At 40.1% G+C, this 20,944-nt stretch overlaps 1 protein-coding gene across 1 annotated transcript in view; it reads right to left on the minus strand.

Moving 5' to 3' along the window:
• Positions 1-2,290: 2,290 nt before the first annotated feature.
• LOC141139294 (adhesion G-protein coupled receptor F3-like) overlaps positions 2,291-20,944 on the minus strand; it is a 50,058-nt gene continuing 31,404 nt past the window's right edge. The window contains exons 10-17 of the mRNA XM_073625261.1: positions 20,628-20,849; positions 19,208-19,339; positions 16,524-16,723; positions 15,000-15,182; positions 8,119-9,483; positions 4,674-4,712; positions 3,378-3,413; positions 2,291-2,496 (exon numbers count right to left, since the gene is read on the minus strand). Coding sequence (XP_073481362.1) covers positions 2,431-2,496; positions 3,378-3,413; positions 4,674-4,712; positions 8,119-9,483; positions 15,000-15,182; positions 16,524-16,723; positions 19,208-19,339; positions 20,628-20,849 — 2,243 coding nt within the window. The 3' untranslated portion in view covers positions 2,291-2,430. The remainder of the gene's footprint in view (positions 2,497-3,377; positions 3,414-4,673; positions 4,713-8,118; positions 9,484-14,999; positions 15,183-16,523; positions 16,724-19,207; positions 19,340-20,627; positions 20,850-20,944) is intronic.

Here is a 20,944-nt window from a genome sequence, read left to right on the forward strand (position 1 = left end):
ATTTGATGCACCCCTCACAAGGTCCTCTTACTTGGCCCCCCTCTTAATGAAATCAATTTAGAATATAATATGCTAAAATAAAAGGTTCACACCATGTGCTGACCACGCTATTGCAATGAAACAGAAGTAATCACCAAAACAACTTCTTTAAACTAGTTGGCACCATATTGGATTGTTCCTCATTATAATAATAAACTGATAAATGATCTCCTTCCTTCTTAGAGGTGCCAGCCAATTGATGGTGAAATTAGCAACTACCTTCCAGTATCTTTTGACTTTTGCCAATTAAAATATTTGCATTCAAGATCTGCACTTACAGCAGACAGCACTGACAATTTATGTGTATTTGGAATTGGAAGGACTATCATTTTATTGTTGATTTTGGTTCATTGGATTTGGGTTTTGATATGCGTAATATTGTTTGCACAGCATACTGAATGTACTATATTTGCTCATTACTTATGCAGTTCATGCTTTGCAGAGATACACAACAGTTTAATTTCTATTGCTCCTCCATACAACAACAAGCCTGTGACGATGCACTACCTATACTGTACCTGCACATGTACTATGTGGTTTATAGCACTTTATTGTTAAAAACTATTGGAGATTTGAGTCACAATGTACACATTTTCATATAGTGCTGCACCAGATTTATGTGTAATTAGTAACACTATTTCTCAGCAGATATATAGGTGGTGTGTAGCAGCCTAAAGTGATATTAAAAGCAAGTTTTTTTTTTTTTTTTTTTTAATAACAAACATGTTATACTTAGACATCAAAGGAATTCTGGACAGCCGCACTCCAAAAATATTTGCCTTTATTCAATAAAGTGTCATCCAAAATACAGGTCACAGCAAAGTGGAACAAAGCTTACGCATTTCACACTACAAGGAGTAGCTATGACTAAGCACTCCTTGTAGTGCGAAACGCGTAATCTTTGTTCCACTTTGCTGTGACCTGTGTTTTGGATGACACCTTATTGAATAAAGGCAAATATTTTTGGAGTGCAGCTGTCTAGAATTTCTTTGACGTCTAACTGCCATAGCATTGCCAGCACCTGGACTTCTAGACTGAAGGAGATGCCTTTTACCTTGATCTGACCCACCTGGAATGGTGATACTCTCTCTAATCATGTTATACTTACCTGCTCTGTGCAGTGATTTTGCACAGAGCAGCTCTGATCCTCCTCTTATTGGGTCCCCCGCCAGTGCTCCTTGCCCCCCCCCTCCTGCACCCAAGCAGGCTCGCTCTAGAGCCACTGCTCTGCTTTTCCATTCACACATACAGAGAGGGCATTGCCCCTTCTCTCTCCTCGTTGGCTCACTGGCTGTGATTGACAGCAGTGGGAGCCAATGTCTCAGCCAATGAGGAGGGAGAGTCCTCGGAGTGCCGAGGCTCTCGTGCACATTACTGGATCGCGATGGGGCTCAGGTAGGTATTAGAGGGAGCTGCACACAGAAGGTTTTTCACTTTTTAATGCACATTACTGGATCGCGGTGGGGCTCAGGTAAGTATTAGAGGGAGCTGCACACAGAAGGTTTTTCACTTTCATGCACATTACTGGATCGCGGTGGGGCTCAGGTAAGTATTAGAGGGAGCTGCACACAGAAGGTTTTTCACTTTCATGCACATTACTGGATCGCGGTGGGGCTCAGGTAAGTATTAGAGGGAGTTGCACACAGAAGGTTTTTCACTTTCATGCACATTACTGGATCGCGGTGGGGCTCAGGTAAGTATTAGAGGGAGCTGCACACAGAAGGTTTTTCACTTTCATGCACATTACTGGATCGCGGTGGGGCTCAGGTAAGTATTAGAGGGAGTTGCACACAGAAGGTTTTTCACTTTCATGCACATTACTGGATCGCGGTGGGGCTCAGGTAAGTATTAGAGGGAGCTGCACACAGAAGGTTTTTCACTTTCATGCACATTACTGGATCGCGGTGGGGCTCAGGTAAGTATTAGAGGGAGCTGCACACAGAAGGTTTTTCACTTTTATGCATGAAGGCAAAAAACTTTGAGCCTTTACAACCACTTTAAGGAAGGGAGCTTAAGTAATATTACCTGATTTCGGAAACCTAATATTTATTATTAAGCAAATATGCTTGCTGCCAAGTACATCCAGATATACACGTTAAATATAGGAATTTGTTTTGTTTTTTTAGACATTAACACACATTGATCAAATTAATTCCATCAAGCTGATCAATTTTGCATATACATTATGAATCAAAAGACATTTAATTCCCTTTAAGTTTACAAGTACATACTGTATATGATCACACAAACATATATACACCAGATATTTAATTTTTTTAACATACAGGGTAAAGATAACCTAATCAACTTGTACAGGCGATGCATAAACTTCACTTTAGTCTTGGTGAATGTAGCAAAATACATTAAATGAGATCATAGTACTCTGGGCCCTCACTTCTTCTTTATGTGGTCACTGGAAGCCTCAGAAGTGGACATTGTTGTGGCTGTGGAGGTTTTCTGGGAAATAAAAAAAATGCTTTCTATTAGTTATTCTACTGTTTTATATTAGCATGATATAAGTATCAACCAGATATTAGTTTTATGTATCATTGACATTTATCATATGTATTTTGTTATATCTGATATATTCTGGGTCAGGAGGAAGTGGTGAGTGATATGTTGGCCACAGGGTGAAGAAGAGAAATCTAACAGACTCCTCATAAAGCATTGATGGAAGAATCCCCTCTGCCAGCTGTTGTATTCAGCTATTATATTATATACTATTATAGTGACCATTCAGTGCCTGAGTGTGCCATGTATTTCACATTCCTCCAAGTAGGAACAGTCACCACACTGCAAAAATAGCATGGAATTAAGAGGTGACACTTATTTGGTTCTGCTGTTCACCTTTCTGAATTCCAGCAGTTTTTCACTCAGAGCAGTGAGATGCTATGGGCAGCTCTGTTATGGCAATCAGATCAGTACTCAGAGAAAGTACTCCTGGAAACCCCAGGGGAATATGATGGCGTAAGAGTGCAAAGACAATCTAAGCACCGGTGTCTAGTCTTTGAACCTTCAATGTGTTAGCCCCCATCATCAGTGCTGCAACACTACTTTCGAAAAACATATTCTTATTCCATGTAGAACTTTAGCAGCAGAATGTTGTACGGTGTTAGCCATCAACAATAGCTTTGATTTAGAGTAATTATATATTGGCTAACAAAACAGATTGCAGTACAAGTCTTTAAGGCGCAGTGGCCCATTCTTCAGGCTTCTTCTGACCTGAAGAAGATTCCAGCATGCCTTGAAAGCTTTCACTACTTTCTCTTTAGTTAGCCAATACATTAAATTACCCCAAATCGAATATTCTCTAATTAAACTTCACAAATTAAACTTACAGCCGGGGACCCCTTGTTGAAGAGCGCTTCCCGCACCTAAATGTAGATAGAACAACAGTTACATTGCAGTAATAATACTAACTGTGACTCACTGATGTTTAATGAGAAGAAGACAACCAATATGCCAAAGCATGCAAAGCAAACAAGATATGGACAAAAGAACATTGCAGGATTTTGTTCAATTATTGTTTTAAAATTAACCACAAGAGAATTAAAGAATTTACACTTTTCTATCAGGTTGAGTCCCTTAAACCTGTTTAGTCATTTCAGGGGTGTTTTAGAGAAGACAGCCAAAGGAATAGATGCTGATTGGATTTTAGGTGAGATGCACCTCTGACCTTGGAAAGCTTTAAATTATGAGTTTCTGTAGTCAGATATGCATTGTGTACCCTCTAGTCCTTCATTCGAATAGTACCAACATCAGAGATCTGAGTTATGCCGTGTACACGCGGTCAGACTTTTCGACCAGACTGGTCCGACAGAACTAATCTGTCGGACAATCCGACCGTGTGTGGGCTTCATCGGACTTCTGACGGACCTTTTCGGTCGAAAATCAGACGGACTTTAGATTTGAAACATGTTTTAAATCTTTCCGACGGATTAGAGTCCGGTCGAAAAATCAGCTCGTCTGTATGCTAGTCCGACGGATGAAAACCGACTCTAGGGCAGCTATTGGCTACTGGCTATCAACTTCCTTATTTTAGTCCGGTCGTACTTCATCACGTACGAATCCGACTTTGGTGTGATCGTGTGTAGCCAAGACCGTTCGTTCGAAAATCCATCGGAAGTCCGTCAAAAGTCCGTCGAAAGTCCGTCGGAAAGACCGTCGGACCTTTGATGCCAAAAAGTCCGCCCGTGTGTACACGGCGTTAGCCTGTTTCTGTAGACTCACATCCCCAACCTGCAATCCTATAAACAAATTGTTTTTCAACCTGTTGTATCTTCAACCTAACCTTCAAATTCTGTACAAACAACCCTACCCCAAACTCATATTTACTACTTTCATTTTGTAAGTGAGATTACTTTTTTTTTTTTGATAGAGTTCTCCAAACATTATTCCACTTTACCCAGATAAAAGGGACCTATTATATATATATCTATCTAGATATATAGATATATATCTAGATAGATATATATCTATATATATATAGATATAGATACACAGTAATTCACCTGATTCATGGGGAAAGTTACAGTGGGACAACAGTAAAATGGAAAATCAGCATTTCCAAAAATCTGGATATATGTACACATAAATATCGTTAGTTTTGTAACCAGTGTATAGGTGAAGCTTACCTTTTTTTCTGTGATGCAAGTCAGCAAAATGAAGAAGCCCTGTGAAAAGGTTTAAATGAAAAAAGCATCAACAAAATGTTAGTGAATTAAAAGGTTAGTGTACTCAAAACAGATAATTCAAGTTTTGCTAGAGAATGGAGAATTAAAACATCTGAGAGTTACTAAATTATCTTAGCAAAACTCTGTTGTTACGATCTCTGCTCTAGCTTGCCAGGACTGTGCACAGTATAAGAAGCTTTCAATCTCCCTGTTGGGTGTTAAATGTAGTTTATATTATGATGAATGTAACAGGAAGAGCTTGTACACCAAGATCGATGGGAACGGCCAAAACTCCCAGAGGACAGGGACATAATCGGGAATTATGGCAAGGTGATCTCACTTTTGGCTTATGACAGCAGATAAGGAGCCAGGGACTGACTCATCCCGGCAGACTCCTATAATTACATAAAATCTTAAGGTGGACTGACCCTTCAGAAAATAAATGGACTTTAGTAAACTTTTTCGGGGTAGAAATGGTATTTCCTTTATTTTTCCTTATCTGTACATGCTGGCACATCTGAGCTTATAAGGGAAATTTCATCTTACTTCTTGACCACCTGACCATTTTTTGGAAACAGAAAGGCCAACTAAACCTAAAGAAGGTTTTAATCATTCCCTGATCTCCCCACTGAAAAGTCTTACCCTTACATTCTGTGCTGCTGATCACTTGACACAAAGGGGTTGATTTACTAAAGGCAAATAGACTGTGCACTTTGTAAAGTGCAGTTGCACTCTGCAAGTGCAGTTGCTCAAGGACTTAGTAAGTGAGGGAAGCTTCACTTTGAAATAAATACCCAATCAGGTGCGTCAAAGAATTAAAAAAACAGCTTTTTTGCTTTCACATCATTGGATGATGGAAGTCGGCAGGGCTTCTGCTCATTTACTAAGCTCTGGATCAACTGCTCTTGCAAAATGCACAGTTCATTTGCCTTCATTAAATCAACCCCACAGGCAGAAGTGAGGGGGAATTTGCAAACCTTTCCTGTTTTGGCTCAACCTATGTATTTCCGTTACCTTATGGTTCGAATTCACTCAGTATGGTCGGTAACAACATATTATCACCTCCCGATAATATACGAATAATTCATATCCCACATGAATTGCCTTTGGTAAATTATATAAAATATAATTTATAAATAACATGCTATGATCTAAGAATGGGGTGTTTATAAAGTCAAACCACTGTATTTAAGCATCCACCATATCAGCAAGCTTTGCTTACACTGTATAAAAAAAAAAATTACTTTCAGACATTTATTTGCTAAGAACTGGGGAAACTGGAACATTTAATATTGGTGTAGCTTGCTGTCTCATAGGCAGAACCTAATCTTAACTAAGAATGTATCCAGGTGTGTCTGTCCATTACACTCTGTCAATATGCAGCTTAAAAAAAAAATCCATGGATTATGCAGAACAATACACCACCTACAACAGTTTATAAAGACACAGAGACCAGATTTCTGCATAGACAATATAAACTGACTGGCATAGGAGGAATTCAGAAAATGACAGTTGGCCTAGGAGGGGAAGGAAGGGAATAAAGGAAAGGAAACATACATCTGGCCTTATAAATGCCCACTTGTAGCTTTGTGGCCTGTAAAAAAGGAGCCATTCTGGTGTCCCTTGTTCTGAGAGAGTTATGGGTTTCCTAACAAACTTCTAATATCATCATGGACTACAATGGTGGTGTCATAATAATCTGTATAGAAATTAACAGTGAATATCCAATATACAAAGGTCTATGTAGAAGAGAATTCATAACATCTGCTGAGACAAGTGTTATAGCTTTATATTGGAATGTAAGATATTTAAAATAAAGATGATCTAGACGTGAGTGGTATTGATTTACAAACAGATTTCTTAATTATTTATCTCATAGAAGAATACCACGTACTGTTACTTCTGCCTACCTTTACACACACATGAACTTTAATGGCATCCCAGTCTTAGTCCGTAGGGTTCAGTATTGAGTTGGCCCACCCTTTGCAGCTATAACAGCTTCAACTCTTCTGGGAAGGCTGTCCACAAGGTTTAGGAGTGTGACTATGGCAATACTTGACCCCAAACTCACTCATCCACACAATATTGCCAAAAGTGTTGGGCCACCCCTAAAAATCATTTGGTGGAGGGGGGGGGGATTATGGAGTGGAGTTGTTTTTCAGGGGTTGGCTCAGCCCCTTAGTTCCAGTGAAGGGAACTCTTAAGGAGTCAGCATACCAAGACATTTTGGACAATTTCATGCTCCCAACTTTGTGGGATCAGTTTGAGGATGGCACCTTCCTGTGCCCACATGACTGTACACCAGTGCACAAAGCAAGGTCCATAAAGACATGTTTGAGCAAGTTTGGTATAAAGGAACTTGAACTGGCCTGCACAGAGTCCTGACCTCAACCCGATAGAACACCTTTGGGGAGAGTTAGAGCGGAGACTGCGAGCCAGGCTTTCTTGTCCAACATCAGTGCCTGACCTCACAAATGCGCTTCTAGAAGAATGGTCAAGCATTTCCATAGACACACTCCTAAACCTTGGGGACAGCCTTCCCAGAAGAGTTGAAGCTGTTATAGCTGCAAAGGGTGGGCCAACTCGATATTGAACCCTACGGACTAAGACTGGGATGCCATTAAAGTTCATGTGCATGTAAAGGCAGGCGTACCAATACCTTTGGTAATTTAGTGCATCTTCAGACTGTAATTGTAGTTAATATAGAACAATAGGCTTTATCGCAGATTTATATAATATAAAAGCTATTAAAAAAACTTAAGAATAAAAATTTGTTCATAATGGCCAATCAATTCTCTTTTCAATGTCCCCAGCAATGAAAGATGAAACATGACTGTCGCTATGAACAGGTTCTCTACTTTTAGTCATGTTCATTGACCTATGCCATCTTCAGGAACAAAAACTTTTATGTGAATGGTTTTCATATCTCTTTTACATAACATAACATTTTTGTTTTATGATTATGACACTAAACACGGTCACTAAAACCTCAAATAAGATTTAATATATTACTGTGACTTTTAAATCTGCAGCTTTAAAATTCACAGTATTGTGTTCACACTTTGTCACATGCAACCCTGGTACTAACTACAAGCGACTATGCTGACACATTGTGTAGGCATGGTCCAATGTTGTCACTATCAGGGAGCAAGACCAAAGCAAAGATAGAGAGTTAATGCTAGAGCAAGTGTATAAACAACAGGAAGTGGCTGAAAGAGGATGAGCAAAATCAGCAGCATTGAGATACAGAAAAGGATAAGATAAAAACGGTATTTTGTCTCTGAATTTTTTTTAAATTTAACAGCGTTTTAGCAAATGTCAATCGGTTAGGGTTTACATTTGCTTTAAGATCTAATATGCAATAAACAATAATTCCATTAGCTATTTTTCTTAGGCTGTGTGTTACCTGAAAAGCATTCATCCCAGCAAATCCATAGGTAAAGACTTGTCTTGTTAGATCATCAAGATTCGTTAACAAGGCAAAGCCAAAAGACCAAGTTAACCCAAACACAGGCGTTAAAACCACAACGGCCTTTAGGATGCTCTTAGCAGTCTCCTTATCTGCTTGGTTGGCTTCAGAAACTGATGGTCGGGACAACTTGGCTATCACAACCAGCAGGGTAAGGAAGTTAAACACAATAATGGATCCAGCTGGAACTGCAAACGCATAGATAGCTCCGCTTTCTGGGTTCAACCAACAGACTTTTTCATGGCGGTATTTGCCTTTTGGGTAATAATACAACAAAGTGCCAGCAGCAATAATGGCTGGGAAAAAATATCCAGCAGTAAAAGAAAGGGAGACAAATATCCTTTTTCGTAGATGGTGGAACACAAAAAGGAGTTGGTGGAGGAGCATTACACTTTGAGCAAAGGTCCAGAAAAAAAGGGCCAGGTAGAAAAAGTGGTTTAGGAAGGTTATTGACAGGCAGATCAATTGCTTTGCTATTATTGAAGGAAAGGCAGATGACAAGAAGAACACGTCTGCACATAGCAAGGACACTGTAATGTTGATCAGAGAGATGTGTCGGAAATAGGAGATATTGGTCCTCGTAACTGTCTTCCACACAAAGCCTTCTATGAAGACACAGATGCAAAGAGACAATATGGAAACCCCAAGACCAGCATAAGTAATTTCTTCAATTAGTGCCAAAGAACCTACATTGATTGACATAAGTACAGCAAAGGAGGTTAAGTGGCTACAACTGCAGAATGTTGTATTAGTCCCCAACATTGATGTACATCCAGCATCTGACCAAGACCCACCAAAGCCTGGCAGAGAGAAGTCCCAGAACACACAGTGCTGAGAATACATTTTATTCGATGTATTCACCACGAATGACATTTCAATATTGGTTGAAGCATAGCTTGAATCTGACAGCTTTATGGAGGTAGACTGCACAATGCTGTTTAGCTGTGAATCATTTCTTTTCTCAAACGTATTTGGTAAGAGGTTTCCTATGGTGCTGAACACCACGCTAGTGATCTTGAGGTTGTTTTGTTTAAGGAGTGATGATATTGTCTGCTTATCAATTGATAGGCTGACTGTGGCAAAGTTCTTTTGATAATCTTCTCCCACACTTCCTTGCTCATAAGAGTTGCCCTTTATTTGAATATTTTCAAGGTCAATCTCAAAACTTTGATTTCCTGTCTGCAGGAGCTGGCAGAAGCATTCTACAGACTGTAGCATTTTTGAAGCTGGTGGACTTGTGGAGCTTCTCCACAATGGGGAAAAGTCAGGATCGATGAGGTTGCTGGCAAGAGTGAGGAATTTCTGCAAAGAAACACACAATTTTAAAGCTGAACTCCAGACAAACCGATAAATACACAGATAAATATACTATATAAGGGAGCAGTTTTAGCTGTCAAAAGAGTTACATTTCTCCCCATCAAAAGATTTAAACAACCCTACCACACAGCACAGCCCTGTCTGGCAGGGCAGAAGACCTAATATTTTCTGCTGCAGTCAAGTAACACTTAAGATAGGTACGCACTGTCATTTTTTTTTTTCGTTCAATCCAGGAGTCTGAAGGAAAAAAACTAAGGAGCACCAGAGGAGCTCTCTGTACTAACTATCCAAAGTTAGCACAGTGCTCTCCCCACAGAGCTATTGTGTTCTGACCAGGTGACTTCCCCCCCACCAGAACACATCGGTCAGCGATCAAAGCCATTGGCTGAGAGCGCTGATTGGATGCCGATCGGCAGATTTTTTTCGGTTATGCCCCTTTCGACAGAAGCCAGACGTTTGGCCGGTTTCTGATGGACAGGCTGCCGTACACATGAGCCAAATGTCGGCTGGTTTCAGTTGAACCAGTCGATATTCTGCCTGTGTGTATGGGGCTTTACAGATCTTGTCCCTCCCCAGCCTGTGACTGGACAATCAAAGCAGAACAATGATAAACTGATCTCTTTCACTTTTCTCTTCCCTTCTAGCAGCATGTTTCTTGTTAGTAGTATGTTAGCGATCTGCGCTTAGGAGGATAGAGGTTGCAGCCTCCCTTAATTAGTCCCCAATGGAGACTATATAGGTATATAAACAGAGAATAAGGGGAATGGCGCTACACTAGTATGGCACTTTGATGGGTAAAATAAAAAAATAATATATAAACCCCCGTGTGCTAATACCTAAAAAGTGTGTGTAAGTCTATACAAATTGTGCAGGTCTGTTGAGAGATATTTTGTGGATATGTACAATATATCAAAGGGTGCAATAAAGCTTTGTCAGAAGCTGAAAGGTGCATCCACCCTAATCATGAACTCCCATTAACATGTGAACCAATTGAAATATCAAAAAACTGGCCTTACCATAATGAAACAATAAGTAAAGAAAATATCCTCACATTTGAAGCATATGAGCTTTCCCATGCAACGTAAATAATATCACATCTAAACCATATAAACATAAACAGTGGCTATCAGACCATATGTACAAAAGCCACAGTGAAATATTAGTGTATGAGTGTTCAATTTAATAGTCCAAATCCCTAAGCGGGCAAACTAAGCTTATAGTAAAAAAGTGCTTATCTAAAGCAAAAAAAGTGCTTATCTAAAGCAAAAAATGTGCGTGTATATAAAGTTGTTTAGATCATATAGGGTGTATTTTCATATTCCAGACCGGGACTTCCAAAAACCTTCTATGATCAGATGTGTTCCACAGCAGAAAAATCCAGTGACATCTGTGCACATTAGATCTGGTGACTCAGGTGCTCCCCCAATGTGTCCCCACTCACCAAAAGTAGTCACCCCTACAGGGGTAATGTGCATAGAGCGGGTAGCTGTAGATGGATTTTCTCCTTAGATAGCCTTATTGATCCTCTGCACCTCCGTCAGACCGTGTCTGCGATCCAGAGACTCCCAGCATAAGTTATAAGTCCGGACACCTCCGATTATTTCACCTCACCAAAGGATCCTTTCCTCCCAGGGAGACATAAGGATCTTCACAAGGATCGTGTAGTATACTCGGTTTATTTAAAAATAAATGTGTTCATGTGTTATAGTGTTTTTATATGTAAACATTTTTAAGTGGAAGCGGGTATCTGTCAGAACTAGGTACCCACTCTGCCCCAAAAAAATGACATGCCCCCCAAAAAATGATGCTTTTGGGTGAAGTTCTGCTTTAAGCTTTAAAGTGGACCTGAACACAAAAAGTAAAGTTTTACTATGTTATAAGGGGCATTTAGAAATGTTAAATTTGCCTAAGCGGTGCACTGAAAATTTCTTCAGCTTCTTTTGAAAAACAGTGCATTCCCTGGTATGTAAGTGTGCCTAGGCACACCCTGTACCTCCAGCCACATAGCTGTATATTGGCAGTGTGAGATCTAAGGTACTGAGATTTTGAGTGAGATTTGGTGATGTCACTACTGTGTTGCTTACTAGTCTCCTTACTAAAACCTCAGATATAAGAAAGTAAAGCCTTGCCGATGTAGCACCCTGGTCTTAGGCAGGGTTGCTGACAAATTTAGTTTGCTAGGTGGTAACCAGCCTGGCTAATTGTTAGGGAGATCCACTGACCTTTTCCTAAATCTGGATTTGGTGCATCTCTCTCGTCTGTCAATAGGTGGCACTGCTCCCTTTGGCATTTGAATGACAAGATCACAGTGAGTTTAGGTTATGAATAGACATAATTACTCAGCCAATCAGAGCAGTTACTTTTCATGCTGGGATAGTCTATTTAAGGGGAAGAAGTCAGGTGATCAGTGTTCTTTTAGCCCCAGGCTGAGGCCTGGAGGCTGTATGTGAAGCAGCATCTGAAGGTTAGGCCTGAGGCATAGCCACGTATGTAGAGGCTCATTCCCAGGGGAGCCTGAGGTTCAGCCGGACGTGAAACCGAGCGTTGCCAGACCACTCCTGATACCAGAGGCAAGTGAGAACCAGAAGTCAGAGATAAAGGGGACTCAGTCGCCAGTAAGGGACAACTACTCCTGTTATCAAAGGCCAGGTTTGTGAAGTCTGAAGAAGTGCCAGAGCAGGCTTTTTCACTAGCTGGGGATGGTGAACAAGTTGGGAACAAGTTGGGAAAGCTGCAGCATTCAAGTCAGGGACTGCGGGTGAGCGTGGGTGACACTTGAAGAGGATTCAGCGGGTTAGCTGAGAGCCAAGCCAGGGACCCAGCAGGTAGTGTGGGTGACACTTGTAGTGTACAGTGGGTTAGCTGTGGAAGAGCTCAGGGGATCCAGCGGGTGTCTGAAGGTCTGGCGAGAAGACTGGGAGCTCAGTGAGAAATTCTACAGTAATAGTCTGTGAAATGTGAGTGAAGATCTGCAACCGGGGACACTGTGAGTTAAGTGTGCAGATCTATATTGAAGTTGGAGAGTTCAGTTGCCATAGGAGACAGCAGCTCTACAAATACAGTGCTGCAACCAGCTTAAAGGTCCTCAACCTGTATAGCTGTCTGCCTATTTTGTCTCGGAATCTGCCAATTGCTATTGCATCTGCCCAAGGGTATCCTGGCCCTCTCTACACCAGTTCTGTTTAAGAGACTATAAATCTCTTTTTCTTGTGTCCAAAAAGTGATTGGCGCCCATGTTTCTAACTTGCACTACACCCACCATGCCTAGTAACCCATACTGTGATGAAGGATGTCGGCGCACATGCATGACTGCCCAATGGGCTAAGCAAGAAGATGGCAGACCTGAAAGAAGAGGGGAAGGACATGACAATGGTGGGGAGGAAGTGGATGCAGGTAGCTTGGGCCTCTGGTGGAGAGCACTAGAGGAGGTAAATGTGTAATAATGTACAAATATGTTGTGCATACTTGCACATTATGTTTGTCCTCACCACAATTTAATTCCACTTTAAGTGCCTCCAAAATGGTGTGGACATTATTTCAGACATGTATTTTTAGCAAAGTGGTTGTCAACTTATGAGCTAAAGGGGGCCTCAAATATGACCCCCGACATCAACAAAGGGTTGCACATAATGTTCATTTTATGTAATGCTTGAGAGGACTGTCAGAAACTGCAGACCTAATAGAGGAAATGAGGGTCAGAGAGTGTGGCCATAATACATATTTGACTGGGGATATGCTGCAGAAGAAAATACCAAACTGGAACAACACACATAAAGAATAGGCGCATATGCACGGAGCCCGGTGTGAGACAGCAGGACCCAATGAAAACAATATATTCAAGTCAGCAATGTGATGTAATAGAAATTGCATTAAAGTAGTCAATAATGTCCAATACATAAATAAACCTTGGAAGGCAGCTCAGTGGAAGCAAGAAGTAGCTCTGGAACAACTGAGATGGAAACACAAGTGCCAATCTAAGTGTAGTATGTATGGTGATTTAATACAGGTAAGAATACTGGTACTCACAAGGATAAAAACATCAAAGGCATTGAGCACTGTAGTATAATAGCATCAGTGGAGCTGAACATCAGGATGACTTCTGCGGTATGGCACTTGGGAGGACCGCGCCAGTGAGTTCCGATGCTTCCTGGAGTCCTGGGACGCACTGGGAGCTGGTGATGACGTCACTTCCGGGACGCGATGAAAGGATGGTGCGTTTGCGGCGCATGCACTCCTTCTTCAGGCCTACAAGGCAAACGTGTCGCCTTTTCTTCTGCATCGCGTCCTGGAAGTGATGTCGCTCCCTGTGCATTCCAGGACTCCAGGAAGTGTTGGAACCCACCATCGCCATCCTCCCGAGTGCCATAACACAGAAGCCATCCTGATGTTCAGCTCCACTGATGCCATTGCACTACAGTGCTCAATGCCTTTGATGTTTTTATCCTTGTGAGTACCAGTATCCTTACCTGCACTGAATCACCATACATACTACATTTAGATTGGCGCTTGTGTTTCCTCCTCAATACCAAACTGGAAACATGTTGCATGAGACTAGTAGAGGTTAATGCTATCATTCTAATCAATGGTCCCACTACAGCCTGCTGAGGTCCGACAACCACACATCATATACCAAAGGGCTGCAGGTTGAGCACCAGGGGTTTAGTGAAAAATATTAGAAATCTCTTGATAAGGGTAATGGCTGCCAGAGACAAACTAATTGATTTGTGGATTGCTAAAAAACTAGCCACATTGTAATAGACTGGGAGACTCTACACCATATAAGAGCATTGGATTTCCCAACCTTCATGAATATCCAAATGCTAATCCATGCAATCCACTGCAATCTCTCAAAAAGTATGTGAACTGGGAATTGTCCACGTTATTGAGCTGGAGTAAATATTCTGCTATTATTATAGTTTAGGTCCACATATTGGTGCTATACATTGTGCTTGGAGGCAATATTTGATAGCAAGGTAGGCACAGCAGTATTATATTGGGGTGGATTTACTAAAACTGGAGAGTACAAAATCTGGTGAAGCTCTAGTAACCAATATGCTTCCAGTTTTTTTTTTTGTCAAAGCTAATTGAACAACCTGAAGTTATGCCGCGTACACACGGCCGGACTTCCCGACAGAAAAAGTCAGATGGGAGCTTTCGGTTGGACATTCCGACTGTGTGTATGCCCCATCGGCTATTTTCTGTCAGCATTTCCGAGGGACTCAGATATAGAACATGTTCTAAATCTTTTAATCGGAAATGCTGACGAAGTTTAGCCCGTTGGCAAGTCCGGCCGTGTGCATGCGGCATTAGAAGCTGATTGGCTACCATGCACGGCTGCACCAGATTTTGCACTTTCCAGTTTAGTAAATCAACCCCATTGAGTTTATAATCCTTAAAAAAATGCATTAAGACCATCAAGGAAGAAAAACGCACTGATTCCTCCTACTGCAGTCATGTCTGCTAATGTGACACATTGCATGATAGTAAAATGGACCAATTACCGTGACAACACTTGGGTCAAACGTGCAGTTCTGGGTAGCTGCCATACTGGATATGGATCCCAAGATGTTCACTGCTGTTGACACCTCTGCTACATTGTTAACAATAGTCCCACTGCTATTGGACATCTGCTGGATAATATCTGGAACATTAACCTGAGCAATTCCTAGACCTTGTTCCAGGGCCTGTAAAGCGCAAGAAAAAAAAGTTATTTATGCTGTTTACCGCTTTTTCTTACTGAAATATGCTTTTTTTTTACATTAAAACACACTTAAACCCCCAAAACATTGTATATTTTCTGAAAACAGAAGCCCTGTAGAATAAAATGATGCCAGTTGCAATTTTTATGTTACTATTTGTACATTACATATTTGCACTACTGTTTATCTGTTACCGGCATATTAAAGCCACCCAAATCACTTCTTTGTGAAAGGCCAAGGCCGGCTGACAAAATGCAAACAAACCCTCAGCTGCTATTGTGGCCATGAGTTTGTTTATATGCCAGTAATGCCCAGTAATAGTCATGGGCGGATAGAAGTAGAGTGAAGGCCAAAATCCAGACAAAACTTTTTTTTTTTTTTTTTTTACGTTTTGAAACGACAGGTGAAGGGAAAATTCTTTAAATCTTTAAATGCCGTTCTTTCTCTCTGCTAAAGACTTTCCCCTCACTTCCTGTTCTGTCTGACATCTGGACAGGAAGTGTGAGGAGATCTCTCCAGTCGGTTCATAGACAAGCAAGCATTTCGATTTCAGGTCCTAACCTTTCCCAAGACTATTCGCAAATAATTGGAGCTGGAGTTGGGTTTTAAAATAAACATTTAGTATTTATTCATTTCTTTAACTATGCTTGGGATTATGGAAAAGTGGTGTTTATGTTTTTAGTTTTTCATAGGAATTAAATAAATAAATAAAAAATAATAAATCTGAAATTTGCTATTTTCAGACATTTGGAAAAATATGAAGCTAAATGTACAGTATTCTGAATCACAGTTAAGATCAGTATTTTATTTTAATTATTCCACCAGTGATTTGCCATTGTAAGATTTACTACTGTTTGTCTTGGGCTCTGAAAAAAATATTAATACTGATTTACACTTTTTGTTTTTTTAATTGGCTTTAAATGGCTCTTGATAGTTACAGAAGCTCCTTTCAACTATTCTGGACCTGTTCTTGTGCCAAAAACATTCCCTTGTTATCTTCATTTTATGTTCTTCATAACAGAAAGGGAAAAAAAAGACAGTTTAAATTTTTTTAAGTAAAACCATTAACGTGACCGTACACAAATAAAGTTCTCATTACAGCAAAAGCAAAAAACAAAAAAACTAAAATAAAAGGTATTTAAAATATACCATTCTATGGACACACCCTTTAAATAAAAAAGTAGAGTAACAAAATTAGGAGCTTCTGCTTCCATGACCAAATCAAATTTGCCAAAATATTTCTGCTTATTCCTACTGGGTATGTCATATATTTCTTAATCCCATTTCATGTACGGAGCTGTAGGCCAGCCCGCTAGGTCGTGTTACCTGAACACTGCTTAGCGCAGTCTGTAGTTGTTGGCTAATACAGTTATCCTGCACACTGAGCCACACTCCAACTGCCGAGCAGTCTCTGGTCATATATCCTGATTTTCCTAGAGGACAGAGAGCAGAGGCGGACATTCCTGCTTTTGTCACGTTCCAAGTAATACCATTGCTTACATTGACACTGCAATATATATCTGTTGCTAGGGTAGAAAAAAAACATATGCATCAGTGCATCACTGCTTAACTGCTATACAATTAAAGTGTTACTCTGTATTATCATGTATCAGCATGTTGGCTAAGTGTTTTTTACACCTATGTTGTGGTTCCCACCAGGTAGAATATCTGCATGCAGTTAATTGTTTTCCCTATATTTGAGTGAGTTTCCACCCAAAACCCAAATAGAATTTGTTGTGTGCTTTAACAGGGACACTACTGACATTAGACCTTAGAGGCAGAGACTGTTGGGCTGATTTATTAAAGCTGAAGAGTACAAAATCAGGTGCAGATCTGTATAGGAACCAATCAGCTTCCAGGTTTCTTTGTCAAAGCTTAATTGAACATGTTAAAGTTAGAAGCTGATTGGCTACCATGCACAGCTGCAACCAGATTTTGCACTCTGCAGTTTTAGTAAATCGACCCCTGTGAGTGGTTCAATGTAGTCTGTAAAGTGCTGACTAATGTGTTGATGATACATGAGTATAGAAAATAAGTACATTTTGTTTTTTTATTTTGGATAGGTAGTGTTAGAATCTTTGTCAACCCTTTATTTCTAACTGTGTCCATTTAAAGGATTTCTTTTTACTCCCCGTCTATTTGATGTATGTCAGATTGAACAGGAATTAATGGCAACTCTCCCCACTTCCTGTCTATTTCACAAGCTTCAATCAGAACAGGAAGTAAAAAAAAAAAACCCAATGGGAAAACAAGGAGCAAAAAAAAATAGATTGTAAATAACAGCGAGGAAGATTTTGAATCTCTGCCAGTAAAGCATTCCTGTCCTTGTTCCCATTAGGCCGATTTCCTCTCATTTTTTTATAAGGGCTGCAGAACAGAAAGAGAACAAAAATGTCCTCTTTGGAGATACATTATCTATGAAAATCTGACAAATATTTGGAAAGAGGGCTATTCTAAATACTTTCATATTTGGAAACCTTGGGTACAATATATTCACCCAATTATAGATATCAACAACTTAACCACATCCCACCCAGCCTATAGCAAATTAACGGCCGGGCAGTGGCTCTCCCATTCTGACTGGACGTCATATGACGTCCCTCAGATCAAACTGCTCATGCGCACCCCCCAGGGCGCGCAGCGATCAGTAGTGCGGTGTGCCGCTCGGACACACTGCATCTCCGATCATGGTAAAGAGCCTATATCCAATCACAGTTGATCACAGCATAACTAGGAAGTACCAGTTATTGGTATTCCTCTATTCACACTGACAGGGAATGAGTAGAGGAGACCCAATAAGTGGCTCTCCTGGCAGGGGGGATCTGCACTGATAATCAGTGCAGTGATTATCAGTGCAGCCCCATCAGCAATGCCTTTCAGTGCCCATCAGTAATGCCTGTCAGTGCCTCCTCATCAGTGCTGCCCATCATTGCCCATCAGTGCCACCTATCACTGCCCATCAGTACCACCTATCAGTGCCACCTCATCGGTGCCTGTCAGTGCAGCCTCATCGGTGCACATCAGTGAAGGAGAAAACGTACGTATTTACAAAATTTTATAACAGAAACAAAGGAAAACTTTTTTTTTTCAAAATTTTCAGTCTTTTTTCATTTGTTTAGCAAAAAATAAAAAACACAGTGGTCACTTTTTATACTATCACATCTATGGGCTAGGCAGGCCATAGGGAAGTACTATTTCCGCTATGTTAAAGAAAAAGTTCTAATGTAAGTTACTCCACTTTATTATAGTTTATTTTACAGTTTCATGCATTAAAGTATCTATGTCTTGGTCTTTTATATAATTGCTTGTTGGGCATCCCAGCGTGATGCACTGATCACTATCTTCACAACCGTAATCATTTTTATGACCCCCTATACTGTGCAACGCTGGGCCTGTTGTTCTCTAACTCTGCTTTTGAGACCCTATCTGTATTTGACTGTGGTATTGTAAACCTTGCTTTCTTTGGCTGTTGTATGTAACTTTCTTTGGAAAATAAAGGAATTACAAAAAAAAAAAAAAAATCCCAGTGTTGATTAAAAACCACCAAAAGAAAGCTCTATCTGTCTCAAAAAAATGGTAATAATGGGAACAGCATTGCATAACTGCACAATTGTTATTCAAAGTGCGACAGCACTAAAAGCTGAAAATTGACCTAGGAAGGAAGGGGGTGAAAGTGCCCGATATTGAAGTGGTTAAGGACTTATAAACATCTCAAGCTGAAGCCCAATTATAACCCAGAAAACATTCTTCCGTAGACATCAATGCAGCATCTGGATTTCCCGTTTTACTGATACATAGCCTGCTTTATTTTTACTTTGAAAACTCCATTAAAACATTAAAACAGAAAAAAAAAATTGTATTTTGTATATTTGCCTGTCGATACCGGATTTATTTGATCTCCCTTGCCCTGTCTTGGTAATATTTGGGCAGATCAGGCTTTTTTTTTTTTTTTTATACTGATCTGTCAATATGGTGCATTGTGTTGCTCCATGTACATTTAGTGTACATACCTTGTATCACAGTTACAGGAATCACATTTGATTTTTGCTGGCCAGCTTTGTTCATGAATGTACAGGTGTAGTTAGTGTCATTAGTAGGACGAGGAGGAACCAATGTGTAACAGTTCAAGTCTGTCCTTCCAGCTGTCAAAACATAAAAAGTTTCAAATGACCTCAGAAAATGTATAATAGGTCAAATCACGGTTGGAATATTTGAAATCAATATGCTCAACAAATCAATTATCAAGCAATAATCAATGTTTCTAATAGTTGCGTATAGGAAATTTATCAAGCCTCTCTGTACTCCAAAAGGACCCAAAATCTCAGCAATATGGGAACCAAACTGTATAGCATGTAGTTTATTGTATTATTCATTCAATACATTTTCCTGTACTAAAAATAATTTTTCTCCATCATAACACCAATAAATGTGTATTAATTTGGAATTGACGGCATTCTTTTGACTCACATTAACTAGAAAAAAATTCACACCAACCTGCATTACAAGGCCTCGGGTGCACATAAAGAATAATGCCACTTACACCTAAAATGACTGTATCACGTGACCCCATTTAAATTCTGAGGAATCACATCTCACAATACTTCCTGTTTGAGGAATACTTCCTTACACGGTAAAGGCATAAATAAAATCGAGATCTTTATGTGCCCACCACTCCTCCTTAGCACAGACACTTAACCAGATTGGCCGGTTAAAGACAAACCTGCCTATGGGCAATCCTCCAAGCTTCAAAAACAAAGAAAATAGTTATAATAAATTATAATTAAAATAATAATTAAAAAAATGAAGTCATTAGAAAGCATAGAAAGGTTTTTCTCTAAATTTACACATAGCTGAATCAGTAACTAAGGATCAGCAATACAGCAATGATGGGGGATTCAATTCTTTCACTTAGGGTCCTTCTGGCCAAAAGGCAGCAGATGAGCTTTATCAAATAAAGAACTACTCAACCAGTAAAATAGGATGACCAGAACAGCTTGTTGCTTTGACTTTAATATTACTGTTCATTAAAGACTAATGTACATCAGATCCCTGCTGTCTCTAGTCAATATAGTATTTCTCCTGGTGTTTATTGTGACTGATCAAAGTTGATCGCTTCCGCTCATGACCTGTCATTGCCAATCAGATACAATGTTGGCACATTGCTATATTCTCCTGGACTTTTTAAGTGTCTCTAGATTTGTTGACCCAAACAGAAGTCAGGTAGGCTATCTTAATCAGGTATTTCACTTCCTCTAGGCTTCAGGCTAGAGCGTACTTTCCAGAAATGGATACAGAGCTGATTAATCATGGGTGCAGAGTGATGATGTTGTCATTCTCCACCCATAGTGCACTATGCACTGGGAGTCTTTGCACACATTCCTATATGGGGTGAAGTTTTGGGTGAAAGTGAATATTAAATAGATCACTAACCAGGTAGTGCAGCCACTATTAAGTTGTCATACGTCCAGGTGACATTATAATTCTCTTCATCATAGGGCACACAACACTCTAATTGTAGCTGGGAGGTGTCCTTGGAGGTTAGACTCTTTTGTAGTGGGTTGATGGTGATCTCCAATGGGAGGAGGGTGATGTTGACTACTGCCTTTGCTTTGAGTTCCAGGCCATCAATGGAGATTTGGCAGGAATATTTCCCTGGAACAAACAAAACCATTAGCTTCTGCTGATGACTTATCATTCATTATCTAAAAGGAAGAATTAAGTTGGCACCTTGGTGTTTATATATATAT

This window comes from Aquarana catesbeiana, linkage group LG04, assembly GCF_042186555.1.
Source record: "Aquarana catesbeiana isolate 2022-GZ linkage group LG04, ASM4218655v1, whole genome shotgun sequence".
Classification (NCBI taxonomy): Eukaryota; Metazoa; Chordata; class Amphibia; order Anura; family Ranidae; genus Aquarana; species Aquarana catesbeiana.